Raw genomic sequence first — 15,051 nt, forward strand, 5'->3', positions numbered from 1 at the left:
TAATACAGATGTGTTATAAATGATGGTGATAAAATGTATGGAGCAGAAACGGGCTTGGTTGGACAAATTTACAAAGCTTGTTAAAATGTAAGGTGCTTAAAGCCTACAGTTACTCGTATTCCTTGTCAGCGGGTACTTTGTGGACAATATTTGAATCTGTCATGTCTTATGGAACCAGTTGGGTCAACAGTGAACTTCTTTTGACCTCGTGGACTTAACTATCATTAGTTCTGTGAATTTTTATCAGATATACAAGCTGAATATCTTGACTTGCCCTACCATACAGCAGCTTGATGGTGTAGCAATAGTTAAATTTTACTGTAATTTCTTAAACTCGGTGGAAATAGAAATTTTTCGGAATGAGAAGAACCACTCTCAACCACCATTATCAAACACGGAATGCCTTTGGAAATTAGTTTTTGCTGCATACTTGATAACGATCCTTCATGAATTCATCTGAAAATTGCATAAAATAGCAGTTAATGCAAAACTTATACTGTGGTAAAGTCATTTTGGTGACAACAAATGTCTGAGTCACAAACTTGCTTTATACAGTTTCCTTACTGTCAAAAGTCAAAACGAGAAATGCGACCTCCATTCCGGCCAGATTTGCAGCAGGCGTATTTCCTGAGCTCAAACTACAGTTCCAGCAGTGCTTCCTGGACCTCAGTGCAAGTGCAAAGGAAATTTCTGTATTTCAAAATGCATTTAACAGTGTTGAGGAGCTCCCACCCAACCTTCATTTGAGAGTGATTGATCTGTAATGCAATTGCATGCTACAGTTCATGGTCCCCAGGACCATCCTCAAGTTCAATAATTTGCTGGAAGGACTCACAGAACTCAGCAAAGCAATTATACTCATGGTTACAGTTTATTACAACAAAAGGGTACAGACCCAAATCAGCAAAAGTAAGAAGCACGGAGGTCAGTGTCCAGGAGAGACCAGTTGCAAGCTTCCAGTTGGCCTCGCCCGGTGGAGTTGTGGACGGTGCATAATTCTCTCAGCCACCATGAGTGACAGTATACACGAAGTTTGCTTACCTGAGCCTCAGGGTCCAGGTTGTTTATCTCAGGTTGGTCACATAGTCGTGGCTGACCATCTGTGGCTGGCCTTAGTTGCCCAGTCTCTAGCCCTCCAGAGGTTATGTCCCCTGGTCAGCAGAGACTCTTATCAGGCAGGACACTCCAAGGGCTTTGAGGTTACCTCCCAGGAGCAGGTCAAGGGCCAAACCTTACTTTGGAAGGTGCAGAGTGTGGACAACCCAGGCCAGTTGAATTAACCCTTTACTGCACATAGGCTAAAAGGAAAATGTCCAGAGAAAAATCTAATGGAGTTCAGTAAATACCTTCCAAGTGATGAGTATGCTCCATTAAAACTGTATACCTGTAGTTAGATACCAGTATTTGGCAGCACCCATCTGCGTGGAAAGACGTTCACGGATGAAACACATGAGATCGCATCACAGATCAGCATGCACAGGGGAGCATTTCCCATTGATTTTGATGACAGCCAATGCTAACTTTGAACTCCAAGGAAGCAAAATGTCCTCCCCCCAGAACAGGATTCAGTTCTTATTAGTAGACCCATATTATTAGACACCTTTACTTGATTATTATTGTTTTAATTTAATTTCATCAGTAAAAAGTTTGTGGCAATGTGTTGTATTAGTACCTACATGGTATCCTTGGTAAAGTATTTACCATCTGGCCCTTTACCGAAAAGGTTTGACAACCTGTGTTCTAATCCATGGTACCTTATGTTACTGTTTATTGAGATCTTCATTGATTTTTCTGACCAGTGTTTTGTAATTTCCAGCATATAGGTCTTTGCACAGAACTTTTGATCTTTAAAGATCTGTGGACCATTTGTAAACTGATGCTTAAGTGTGGGATGTGTCTTGGAGCTATTGTAAATGGTACTTTTTATATACTATTTTAGTATCCTATGAGCTTGCTGAATCCTTACTCTTTAGTTTTAATAGCTTTTTTTGTAGACTGAGAAGTTCTGTGTAGACAGCCATGTTATCTGCTTGTAGAAAGTTTTGCCTGTTCCTTTCCAATCTGCATGCTGTTCATTTCCTTGTTTATTTCTCCTCCTTGCACTGACTGGGACTTCTAGGTGAACAGCAGTGGAGACAGTCGACATATTTGCCTTCTCCTGATTTTAGGGGGAAGTGTTTCATCATTAAGTGTGACGTTAGCTGTAGGTTTTTTGTAAATGCCTTCTATCAGGTTGAGGAAGTTCCCTTTAATTCCTGGTTTGCTTAAGAGTTTGTATCAGGGGGCCAGCCCCGTGGCGTAGCGGTTAAGTGCGCGCGCTCCACTACTGGCAGCCCGGGGTTCAGATCCCGGGTGCGCACCAACATGCTGCTTCTCTGGCCATGCTGAGGCTGAGTCCCACATACAGCAACTAGAAGGATGTGCACCTATGACGTACAACTATCTACTGGGGCTTTGCGGGGGGGGGGAAGAGTTTGTATCAGGAATATGTGTTGGATTTTGTCAGATCTTCTCCAGTGTCTATTGAGACGGTCATGGTTCTTTAGTCTGTTGACGTGATTTTCAGTGTTGAACCAACCTTGTATTCCTGGATGAATCCAGGGGTGGAGATTTATTATCCTTTTTTATATGTTACTAGCTTCGATTTGCTAATGTTTTGTTGAGAAGTTTTGCATCTGTGTTCATGAGGGGCGTTGGTCTGTGGGTTTCTGGTGACATCTTTGGTTGCGGTGTCGGTGTGATGCTGGCCTCGTGAGCCAGTCGGGGAGTGTTCCCTCCCCTTCTGCCTTTGGGAGGGTTGGTGTAGACTTGGTGTTAAATCTTTCTTAAATGCTTGGTAGGATTGCCCAGTGAAGCCATCTGGGCCCGGAGGTTTTTTTGTGTCTTTCTTTTTCTTTTTGGTTGTTGTTGGGAGGTTTTAGTGTATGAATCAGCTTCCCTGCTCGGTGTGGGGTGGCCTGTTTCTTCCTGGGTGAGCTTTGGTCCTTCATGTCTTGCAAGCACTTGGTCCATTTCATCCACGTTGTCAGATTGACTGGTAAAGCTGTCTGTACGTCCCTTCCTGCCCTTCTCACGGCAGCAGGATGTGCAGTGATGTCCCCTCTCGCATTCCTGGTGTTGGTTATGTGTGGCTTCTCTCTTTTCCTTATCAGCCTGACCTGAAATTCGTCGATTGATTGTTTCAGTGAGCAGCTTTGGTCCCATTAATTTGTCACCACTGCGTTTTACTCACCTTCGTTTTTTCTTTTTTTGCTGAGGAAGGTTCAAGTGGTGTAGGTCCATGCCTGGAAATCAAACCCGGGCCGCCAAAGCGGAGCAAGCCGATCTTAACCACTAGGCCACGGGGCTGGCCCTGGCCTTGGTTTTTGCTGGTTATGATTTCCTTCTGGCTTGTTTGTTTTCCCATTTACAGAAACGCAATTGGCATACAGTAAAGCCCTCTCCTTGTAAGTGTGCAGTTCTGTGAGTTTTGGGAAATGTCTACAGTCATGAGACAGCCCAGTTCCTGTCTCCAAGCCCTGCAGGCCCGAGTGGTCACCCCTCCTGCCACCTGCAGCCGCTGGCCTCTTCTCTGCCCTCTGGCTTTCCTGGGCAGGCACTGCGCCACCCGCAGCCCAGGAGAGCACCCTCGAGTGTCATCCGAGCACAGTGTGACCAGCAGGACTTCAGCTGGCACTGCCAAGGAGGCAGCCATTGGACGGACGGACCCGCTGCTGGTCTGTCTGCTCCCCACTTGAGGGGAACATTTGGGTTGTTTGCAGTTTTTGGCACATATGAATAATTATTTGAGGTTTAATTTGCTCTTTATGTAGTTTCTTAGAATGAAAGCTTAGATGATTGATTTGAGATCTTTTTATAAAAACCACTTTATTGAGATAATTTTCATTTGATAAAATTCACCCATTTTGCTTGTACAGTTCAATGAGTTTTAGTATTTTCATGAGTTGTACAGCATCACCACAATCTAAATTCAGAACATTCCCATCACCCTAAAACAAACCTCGTGCCCATCGACAGTCATCTTCTGTAGACGCCTTTGTTTTCAGCTGACCTCTGAACATGGCCCGCTGAGGGCTGCGGCTAGGCTCACTCTGGGTGTTTAGTCTCGTTGCTCTTTTGTTCCGTGGAGCTCCCTGAGGGCGCAGCATGTCTGATCTACCCGTGTCCTCAGGGCAGCACAGGTGAGCCCGGGGAGTAACGTTCACAGATGTGTGCCCCCTAGGTGCGTGCCTGCAGGTGCATCCTCACAGGTGTGCACCCGTAAGTGTGTCCCTACAGGTGTATCCTCACAACCTTGTGCACCCACAGGTGTGAACCTGCAGGTGCATCCTCACAGGTGTGTCCTCACAGGTGTGTCCTCACAGGTGTGTGCCCCATGGATGTGTCCCCACAGGTGTATCCTCACAGGTGCGTGCACCCACAGATATGAGCCTGCAGGTGTGTCCTCATAGGTGTGTACCTGCAGGTGCGTGTCGACAGCAGGAGGCAGATGCTTTTTCAGACCCCTCCACAGGGTCCAGGCAGCACAGGTGGGACCTCCCATGTGGACAGGGCTGAGCTGGCTCCTTCGGCATTTGCTGGTCTTACTGCAGTTTGCCAAATCTGTGCCCAGTTGTGGGCATTTGGGCCATATCCAGGCTTTAACTGAATTCCAGCTAAGAGGAGCCTCCTGGTTGGCCGTCTCCTGCAGGGCTGGCCCAGCCTGCGACTGCAGGCCTCCTCCATGGGTGGGGAGGGACGTGGTGAAGAAGGCCTTCGCATTCCTGGTGCAGGTTGGCAGGGACAATGGCTTGGCCTGCTCCTGGAGCTGAGCCTCCCCTGAGCTGCTCCAGTATGCCTGGAGCATAAAGGCGTCGGCTGGGCAAGCCAGGCTGGCAGGTGGGTGGCCTCGTGGCTGTCCTGGGGTTTCCAGGGTGAGCCTCCTGACCTCCCACTGTGGACCTCTCAGAAATCTCGGGAGACTGCCAGCATCCCTAAGCCAGACCCTGACTCTCCCCCTATGGAGCCTGTGGGAAGCCAGAGAGCACATGTGGTTTGTCTGTGAGGAAAGTTTGTACTGACCTGATGGTCTAGGGGACCCATCAGGGTGCTGTCGGCACCCTTTGATCTCGCTCCTCTGGGAGACTGACAATGTCCCTGTGCTAGCAAGCTCTGCCTGGTTTCTGTCCTCCCTCTGCCCCGGAGGCCCAGCCTCCGTTCACTGCTTTTGTTTTTGGAGGGAAAGGTCGAGGGGCATGGGGGGATGTGCATGGAGTTGGGGGAGGAGACACAGGGATCCAGCAGCCCCCAGTGTGCTGGCATGGTCTCTGGCTGCAGCACTCTTGGGCTACCCTCCAGGCCAGCAGCAGCCTCCTGGGAAAGTGTCCCCAGGGGGAAGGTGTCCTAGGGGACAGTGTCCTCAGGGGGAGGCTGCAGCCTGGCCCCCATGGCCTCTCTTGGGAGGGACAGAGCTCCTGGTGTTGGGACCCACGGGATGGGGAGGGCTGCTGGCTCCTGCCTGGAGCGGCCCCCTCCTGCCTCGTCTCGGGCCCTTGCCCAGCACCCACTGATGTGGTTCTGGTTATGTCATCTCTCCCCTGAGACAGTGGGGCCTTCACCTCCTTCATTCCCTCCTGATCCCTAGCCCCCAGAACCGAGGGTACGAGGGAGTGGAGGGGGGTATTTGGGCTCCCCTGGGTCCCTGGGGCGGTGGGAAATTCTGAGTGTGGCAGGCTCTGCTGTGGGATGACGCTCTCTCTGTACCTGTTTGCAGACTATGTGTACTTCGAGAACTCCTCCAGCAACCCTTACCTGATCCGGAGAATCGAGGAGCTCAACAAGGTAGCGTGTGTGTGTGCGGTGTGCCTGGTGGTCCCGTCCCTGCCGGTTGCGGGGGCGGGGGGGGGCAGCGTGCCCCTGCCCTTCCTGCGGCTCTGCCTGGGGCCATCGTCACAGATGAGACAAAACACGCCCCCAGCCTCTGTGCCGTGTTTGCAGGGGACTTCTTGGGTTGGCCCCAGACTGGCCACTGTCTGCTCAGACCTTTGGGTGGCTTCGTCCCCAGGATCACCTGCCTAGACTGGGTGCTCCTCCTTGGAGAGCCCATTAGTGAGGTCCCTGGTGGCCTCACTTGAGGGACATGCTCAGGGGGTGCCTGAGCAGAACAGAAGTGCTCAGAAAGCGTCTGGATTGGACGATTCTGGAGACCAGCCAAAGAGCCAAGGAAGCGGCCTGGGCAACCATAGCCCGAGGGTGCCTGTGGGATCCATGTGCCTAGGGGTTCCCTGCTTGTCTCCTGTCTCCCTCCCTGCTTACTTGGGCCGCCCTCCTCCCCGTCACTCGTCAGGCACTTGCAAGTTGGTCAGGGAAGGGGGTTGTGCTGTACTGGAGGCTGGGTGAGCCCAGAGCCCACCTGGGGCCTGGGATGCAGTGGGAGTGGGCTGACGGGTTGCGAGCCCCGCTACTCCCCCATCTCTCGGATTCAGAATGGCCTCCGTCTTTGGTCAGAGCCTGTCGCATCCTCCTGGCCAGTGGGAATGAGCAGTCTCCCTCCGACCCAGAGGTGTGAGCTGCCTCCCCTCCTCTCCTGCTGGCCTCGTGGTTGGAGGTGTTCGTGGGTGGCGCTGGGGGAGAGGGCAGGCGTGTCCCTTCCTCGTCCGTGGACATGGCCACAACGATGCAGGGTCAGCGGAGCCCCTGGACCTGCAGCTCCTTCCTCCCTGGGCCTCTTCCCTTGATTCCTGCAGAGCAGCTACTGAGCTCCTCTCTGGAGCAGCCCCTCTCCCGGAAGCACCCGTTGTTACTTGTGCTGGCGAGGGGGCCCTTGCTGTGCCTCTGTGAAGCCAGCCCTCAAGAAGCTGCTTTCTTAGACCTCAGGCTTTGTGACAGTGTGGCTTGGGATTCTTGGGACCAGGCAGGATGGGGTGGGAAGGTCAAGTGCTGACCCACAAGGGTCAGACTTAGCTGCAGCTGAACCTGACCCCTTGGCCATGCTTGCCAAGGGCCTCTCCCTGTGGCATCTACCACCACCACCAGGACAAGGAGAGTCGGAGGGGTGCCTGTGTCCCAGCCTGAGCATGTCAGGCTGGTTGGAGTGATCTGGCAGCTCCTGGAAGTTCTGGGGCCAGATCTGGAGGTGGCAGGGGCAGGGGAAGCGACTGGGACATCCTGTGAGGCCACTGCACTGCCGGAGCTTATGCCTCTGCAGGCGCCTCGTTGGCGGGGCCCTGCTCCCAGCTTGCCCAAGCCACAGGGCCTGCGGGAGAATGGGCAGCTGGCCTCCTCAGCTGGAACAGGAGCAAATGGTCGCCCATCTGCACGTGCCGGCACACACTGACGTGGGGACATGAGGAAACAGGCACAGAGACTCCTCAGATGGCAGTGGAGCACGGTTGGAGGGGCTGGGTGTCCACACGTCCTCCAGGTCTCTGCAGTGACAGGTGGTGCTGGCAGGTGGGGCTGTGGCAGCTGGTCTTCCTGGGGCACAGGGCAGGCGGCACCCCAGGGCAGGGGCCATAGGTGCCCTTGGTGACAGGGCCTGCACAGCTCTTGCCCCTCACTCTGGCCATGACATGCAGAGGGCAGATCACACAGTCGGGGCTGTGGCGTCTGCCTGTGACAGCCACGTGTGTGACAGTAAGGTACGGACAGAGCACTGACCCACCACAGTGGTGGCAATGGCTGGTGCTGGTGTCTGAGCTCCTGCTCAGGGCCAAGGCCATGGCACCTCTGCATTTGTGTGCACTGTGGTCTCCCTGACAGACCAGGTCAGAGGGTAGGGCAGCTGAGGGACTTGCCCGAGGTCCTGCCCCCAGCAGGGCGGGAGATGCCGTCAGCGGTGGGAAATTCCAGGATTCTCAAGGCGGGAACACAGCTGGGGGGGCTTCCAGGCAGGCACAGTTGACTGAACACATACTCTGTTCTCTTGCCCTTGACACCCCCTAAAATAGCAGGAAAGCAATGCCAGGGCTCTGCACCCCAAAGATGGAGAGAATAGGAGAGGAGGTGTTGCCCTGTGAGGTGTGGATGCAGATTTGGACAGAGGAAAGCTCCTGTCCCCTAGTTGTGGTGGTAGGAACAGTGGTGACCTGCAGGGCTCGTCCCGGGTACCACTGAGGCGGCTGGCGTGGGTTGAGAACACGGAAGACAGTGGATGTCTGTTGTGGTAGTCAGGTGGATCCCTGGGGACCCCCTGCCCCTGCCAGCCTCTGTCTCCAGCTGGAGAAGTGGACTCGGGATCCACTCGGGGTGCAGCCCAGGTGAGTGTGGTTCAGGCAGGGGCTGAAAACGGGGTCAGTTTGTGGGGTCCCCCTCATTGGCTGACCCTGCCCCCTGCCCCCTTGTCCCTGGGACCCAGGGCAGTGTCTGCTGTGCAGGAGGGCAATGAGGTGCTTCTTGCTGGATAGCCAGACCTCAGCTGGTGACATTGTGGTCCCAGCAAAGCACCGTTTCCCAACCTTGCCCGGTGGTGACGACCTCACTTGCCAGCCCGGCCTGCTCTCAGCCTCCCAGCCTTCACAGATCTCACGGGAGCGGAAAGGGTGAACCAGAGGCCGGAGGTGTTCAAGGAAGGCTTTTAACATGAAAACCGATCAAAACGAACCCGGAAGAGGAGCTGATTCAGGGAGCAGAAGAAAACCAAAAGCACAGGAAAGCTCTCCTATCCTCAGAGAAGCGGGAGGGGGTGCTGTGAAATGGGAAGACCCAGGGGTGAGGAAAAGCTCCTGAAAGTTAGAATGAAGCTTTCCAGTCATTAGCAGAGATAAAGAATGCAGAGATAAAGGTGGGGACACCTCCCAGAAACCGGCACAGAAGCACAGAGACTGGGAGAGAACGTGGAACCTCACCCAGCGGTCCCACATCCAGTTAGTAGGAATGTGGGAACCAAAGACCCTGCGGACAGAGTGACCTGAGAAAGTGCTGCTCCCCTGTCCTCCTCCCCAGGGCTGCCTGCTGTGGGGTCCTGGGCCCCGCGGGGACACTCGGCCCTGCCCTTTCCGTGGGTGCGCAGAGTGACGCCCCTCCGCCCCCCAGGACCTGGGCCTTTATGAACCTCCAGAGTCAGTGTTGTTTTCTCCTAGAACTTGCCCGGATATTATTGCGTTTACTTTATTTCCGTGGAAAACTAAATCTTTACAATACTGAAGAAAACTGCTGTTTGGAATGGAAAGGGGGTGCTAGGAACCAGGGTGGGGCGTGAGCTTGAGGAGCGCAGCACCATTGCGCTGGGGCTGTTGTCCTGGGGCCGTGGTGATCCGGGTGACTGAGGCGAGGAGGCTGGGGAGCAGGCGGGAATCCCCCGAGAAGCCTCGGTGCCACAAGGCCCCTGCTGCCGACAGGAGCAGCAGTAAGGATGGTGTGGAATTAGAAGCCAAGTTTGAGGATGTGGGTGTGAGGTTTAGGTTTGGAGCGTGGAGTGTGGGGATCTCAGGAGAGCACAGCCAAAAGGCAGAAGAGACGGTGCTGCCAACCCCAAGGGCTGAGTGATGGAGGGGACGGGCCTGGGGGTACACACACACACTTACACAGACACACGCAGCCTGCTCTGGAGCGACAGCCGCCCCACCTTGGGGTGGCACCCCAGACCTGCCATGGGGGCCGTGGGTGTCCAGCTGCCCCGTGCAGACAGGAAACAGACGAAGTGCCTCGCAGCTGCACAGCCCTCTGCCCGTAGGCCCTTTGGGACCCCAGCACCAGGCAGGGGACCGAGCAGATTGAGGGGACAGGTTGCAGTTGTGAGGGGCTGAGGCCGCCGGGATCTGGGTGGAGCACCAGAGAGGGTTCTGGAAGCCCCGGGGTCCCAGGTCTGGCCCAAGCCGGGCTCACATAGGTGAAGCTGCACAGAGCAGAGCGGACAACAAACCGAGAAATGCACGTTCTCACGGGGGCGGGGGCAGGTCCCAGCAGCCAGAGGGGTAAGACCTGTTGAAGCCCCGGGCCATTCAGCCAGGACCCCAGGAGGGTTGCAGCCTAGAGTGGGGCTATTGTAAGCCAGCTTTGGAGGGAGGAGACACAAGGGACACAGTGTGTGGGAGGAAGAGGGTGCGTGGCTGCAGACCCCACAGACCCCGCCAGGTGAGCAGCGTGTCAGCACACTCAGAGGATATGGACAAACGTCCTGAAGACATAGGCTATCAAAGGACTGAATTATGACTGCTGCTTAATTTAAAGTGTTAGTGGTCATTGTTGTAGACTTTATCCTAGGTTGCTTCTGTGGTTCTGTCGCAGTGCTGGGTATATGTGTTGCGTTGAATGTCCCTCGTCATTTCAAGCACAGCAGAGGGTTTCTGGAACCGTTTCTAGGAGGTGCTTTTTGATCTGGGATTCACGGCTTGGGCAAAATCTTAAATGCCTCTGAAAACTGGAAATGTTTACAAGTCTTTAACAGCAATTTTGACACATTGTGTTTTAAAAAGGGTAGTCTTCCTACAGGAAACCCAGGCACCACCGCCAGGCTTTCCTGCAGCCGCTTGTTTTGATACTGACTAGAGAACAAAGTTAGCTGTAGTTATTGAATTTTTCTTGAAGAATTCTTCATTCTTTTTGTGTTCTTTCATAGTCTAGACAGGATGATAGTATCAGTGTACACCACTTTGCAGTATTTGTGGTGAACTTGTAAAGCAGCAAAGTTGATAATGCTTTTACTTAGTGCTCTCAGATGTGAAAAGTTCTTGAGACTTTTTCTTGAAAAATTACTGGTCTAATGGAATCAGATAAGGAAAAGCTAAATACTTTTCTTAAAGATGATTTTGTTTAATGTTATAAATGCTGGGCCGGCCCCGTGGCTTAGCGGTTAAGTGCTCGCGCTCCGCTGCTGGCGGCCCGGGTTCAGATCCCGGGCGCGCACTGACACACCACTTCTCCGGCTGTGCTGAGGCCGCGTCCCACATACAGCAACTAGAAGGATGTGCAGCTGTGACATACAACTATCTACTGGGGCTTGCTTTGGGGGGAAAAAAATAAATAAATAAAATCTTTAAAAAAAAAAAATGTTATAAATGCTAGTATACTAAATTCTAGAACGGTTAGAACTGTGATGTAATCCTTGCATCATTATTAAAAATTTTATAAACTCCTGTTAGTTCAAAAAAGATACGTTTTTCCTATGAGGTTATTTACCCAACAGGCTTCTTCAGCGTCCTTGCTCCTCCCTCTGTTCTCTTTCCATACTCGGTGGACTGTTTGCAAGTCCTTAAACTTGCTTCTGAACGTCAGGTTAGCAGCTTCCACAACCGTTGTAATCACGGAAGCATCCTCCCCTCGTGCTGATATGCAGACAGCCAGCTCCAAGCCCCAGCTGGGTGGCTTCTCTGTTTCTGGCGTGGATCCAGGCCCCAGGGCTGTCTCTCTTACCTGGCTGCTGGGGTTTGCTCACGAGGCGTGATGGAGGCCAGCGGTCGGCTGTCCTTGATCGTGCCCCTCTGCATGGTGGAAAGGAGGGGTCGCCTTCGAGGCTGAAGGCAGAGCAAGGTTCGGCTGAACACTGGTCACAGCTTTCCATTCCGGTGGCCAGGTGTCAACCAGGTTCTGGCTCCAAGCAAGCAAGGCCTGGGGGAGGGACTCGGAGGTCCAGTTCTCCCATGGACAGCAAGCGGGTGGAAGGGGTGGAAGCAGCCTGGTAGGTGGCGCCTCTAGCGGTCTGGTCTCAGGCTGTGGCCCTGCCTCCTCAGGGCTGAGCTCCAGGTTAGGAGGGGCCGGGGTCTGCCTGGTATTCTCGGGTGGCACCGGAGGGAGGGCAGACCTGGAGGGTGGGAGGGTAGAGACTGGGTTTAGGTCTCGTGTGTGTCTCTTACTGGGTCAGAGGTGCCACTGCCTCTTAGCCCACGGGGACCCTGGGCCCACTCCAAGGGCGTCGGCATGCTCTGCGGTTGGCTTCTCTCAAAGTGTGCCCATTGCTGGTTGCACTTGAGGTCCTGGACAGGGGATGTCCTTCCTGGGAGCTGCAAGCCCCCTCTGGTGGTGTGTCCACCTCGGGCCAGGGGCCTGTGCATTCCTCATACCCTGCCTTGCTGTTGCAGACGGCCAACGGGAACGTGGAGGCCAAGGTGGTGTGCTTCTACAGGAGGCGGGACATCTCCAGCACCCTCATCGCCCTGGCCGACAAGCATGCGAGTGAGTCTTGGGCTTTCACGTGGGGGTGACCCCTGGGGGGTGGTCTGCCTGGCCCGGCCTGTGGCTCTCGTGGTCCTGACCCTCCCTCTGTGCTCTCCTGGCCTCCCCTCCTCTTCCTCTGCAGCCACGGCCTTGGGCTCTGGGCCCTGGCTGGGGTTAAGGAAGTCCCTATGCGAGTCCCTCGGGGCTTCTCTGAGAAGCAGGTCCTGGCGCGCACTTGTCTGGTGTGTGGCTGGCTGTCACTTAGCCGGGGTTATTTCCTAATATGATTAATTTTGGAGACTTTTCAAATCTGGTTGGACCATTCCTTGGATGTTACAGGGTGGCGTGGCACAGGGTTGCTGCGGGTCCAGAGGTTTCCATTGATGTTTCAAATAGTGTTTTCAGAAACCAAGTCCGTCTCTATTTACAATTCAAACCTAAGTCTAGGAGACACTGACTCAGAGGGACTCTTAACCAGCTCAGCATGAGGATCGGAAGCTCCTGGCCCAGGAGGCACATGGCCTCGTCTCTGTGTCAGGGGCTGCTGTTCTTACTCTAAACGGCGTCCACAGACTGGTGGACTGGTCTGGGTCTGCTTCCACGTGGGGGTGTTACTTCAGAGGCTGGGCTGCCCTGTGTCCTCCACACGTCTGGGGCCAGAGGAGCCTGGAGTGGCCCGTGTCCCACAGTGTTATGCCAGTTCCACGTGGCCCTCCTTCTGCTGACACGGTGGGAGGTTCCAGGGTCTCCCACAAGAATGTGACTGTCCCTGGTCCCCTGGACGCTTGGTCACGGGCGGCCCTGGGCCAGCCTTGTTGCCACGCCATCAGCCTGCGGACAGTTGCATTTCTTGTCGTGAGTTCATCAGGTGTTGCCTTGACTCTCTTCTTGTCACTGGGGTGGGCAGAGGCTCCACTTGTGAGCCCCTCCACTTGTGAGTCACCCCTCGCTGACCCCAGCTCCTCTGGGTGGAGGTCAGGCATGGGGGAGCCAGGACTTCCCAGCGGTGGGCAGCCTGCTGGGCCTTAGCCAGGCTCTAGGTCAATGCGAGGACTCAGGCAGGAGGAGTCCTTCTGTGTGAGAGGCAAGACACCCAGGCCCGGTGGCCTGGGACTAGGTCTTCCTAGGCCTCGGGGATGAAGGCGAGAAGCAGCAAGGTATGGGGTGAAGGAAGATGCATTTAGGACCCCCTGTCCCTGCCTTACAGCTGGAACCCTGTTCCCAGCATCCTGGGTAGGATGAAGCCTTGAGCTATCTTCAGGGCCAGCACTGCTGGGCTGGGCCCCCAGGGCAGGCCCCTACACCGCACAGGGGTGGACGAGCTCTTAGGGGAGCCGCGTGGGCTGCAGGATGTGCAGCCAGCCCCAGGGGAACAGCTGGTTCTTTGCCAGCCTGGTCTGGCTTCTCAGGAGCGTGGGATCCTGGGTGGTATTCGCCCAAGGGCCGTGGTTGCAGGAGCAGCTGTGGGTCTGGGCCTTGGTGCATTTTACACTACCCTGGAGTTTTTCTGGCTGTTGTGCAGTTTGTGTCTCATTTAATCAGTGATGTCCCCATGATGCACGGTGGCTCCGTGTCCGGTGGTAAATGATGAAGCTGTGCCTAGAGGGGAAGGCATTAGTGATAGGACACAGTGGCCCATTGACTCCGACCCTGAAGCCTATACTACCACCACCCCCACACTCTGTGGCCTCCAGGTGTCAAGGAACAGAGCTGGAGGTTCCGGGGGGGTCTATAAGCTGCATGTTCCAGGGGAGTGGTCCCTGTGGTCACTGGCCTTGCTGGTGTCAGCGAGGCTGGTTCCTGTTCCCTGCTGTTGGGACGCTGATGAGGGCCTCAAGGAGTGGGCTGCCAGGCTGTGGACCTGCTGGTTCGTATGGCCCAGGGTGGCATGTGTCACCATGGACTTGGGTGTCAGTGACCAAAGATCTGCTCCTCACCTGTGTCCATTGCCCAGCCCAGAGCGATTGTGGTCCTCACCCCCTTGGCACATGGTGGCACGCTATGTCCATGGGCCCCATCCTGGAGATCAGCCAATGGCCAAGAAGGCTCTAGGAGGGAGCTTGGCTGGGCGTTATGTGATGGGAGCTGTTGGAGGGGCAGGTTTTCCAGGAGGGCCACGTTGGAGCTGGTGGAACTGGCAGAGGGCAGCGTCCCAGCCGAGGCAGTGGCCCTGAGGTGCTGGTGGAACCCCTGGCACCATGCTACCCAGAAAGCTGCTGTGGGAGGCCTGTCTGCGGCCGGGCTCCTGTGCGCATGTGAAGTTCCGCGCTGTGGACTAAAAGCTGAGCTGCAGGCAGCACGTGTCGTGTGAGACAGGTCTGCTGCTCTGCCGAGGCCACCGGCTCACCCGCCTTGGTGCGGGACCCCATCCGTTTTCTCAGGAGTCTGTCCTCTGTACCAGCTGCTCTGTCTTGCAGTGATTCTTGCAGGAGCCACGTTCTGGGGGCCGTCTCTCCTGCTGTGTTCATGTGAGCCGTGGCCAGGGTGAGGCTGGTCCATCCTGCTGTCCCAGGCCCTCCCCAGCATTGGGGGACAGGTGTGAGGACACTCTGGGGGCCCTTCTGGTAGGAGGGACAGAGACCACGGGAACCCTCTGCTTGGACAGGGAGGCCCCTGGAGCACACGATCAGATCAGCTGCTAGGGTTTCTTCTGGGCCTGAAGAACAGAAGCCCCCGCCCCACTCCTGCCAGGGCGTCTAGCCCCCAGTGTAGGGAGACGCCCCCGGACCACACAGGCCACCCCGTGGCAGTGAAGCCCCTCTCTTTATGCTTGTTCTGGGGTCTCCCAGCTACCATGAACTCAGCCCTGGCCCCTCGTGGGAACCAGAACAGCTGCCTCAGGCCACAGCAGACAGGCCATGGCCCACTGCCCTGAGGTGAGTGTGCACGTGCACTCGCGCGCACACACGCAAAGCTGTCCTTCTGAGAGCAAGACCTTCCCGGGCAGAGTGGCAGGGACAAGTGGCAGGGACAGGTGGC

General features: G+C 55.1%; 1 protein-coding gene across 6 annotated transcripts in view; it reads left to right on the forward strand.

Moving 5' to 3' along the window:
• The window catches only part of MTA1 (metastasis associated 1), a 45,627-nt gene that overhangs the window by 11,001 nt on the left and 19,575 nt on the right, over positions 1 to 15,051 (forward strand). For 2 of the 6 annotated variants that reach the window (XM_058567889.1, XM_058567892.1), the window contains exons 1-3: positions 4,398 to 4,465; positions 5,753 to 5,820; positions 11,997 to 12,090. In XM_058567889.1, coding sequence (XP_058423872.1) covers positions 4,426 to 4,465; positions 5,753 to 5,820; positions 11,997 to 12,090 — 202 coding nt within the window. In that variant the 5' untranslated portion in view covers positions 4,398 to 4,425. Of the gene's footprint in view, positions 1 to 4,364; positions 4,466 to 5,709; positions 5,821 to 11,996; positions 12,091 to 15,051 lie in introns of those variants that run through there. The other 4 variants (XM_058567893.1, XM_058567894.1, XM_058567891.1 and 1 more) reach the window with 3 other exon arrangements.

The sequence above is a fragment of the Diceros bicornis genome, chromosome 24 (genome assembly GCF_020826845.1).
Source record: "Diceros bicornis minor isolate mBicDic1 chromosome 24, mDicBic1.mat.cur, whole genome shotgun sequence".
Classification (NCBI taxonomy): Eukaryota; Metazoa; Chordata; class Mammalia; order Perissodactyla; family Rhinocerotidae; genus Diceros; species Diceros bicornis.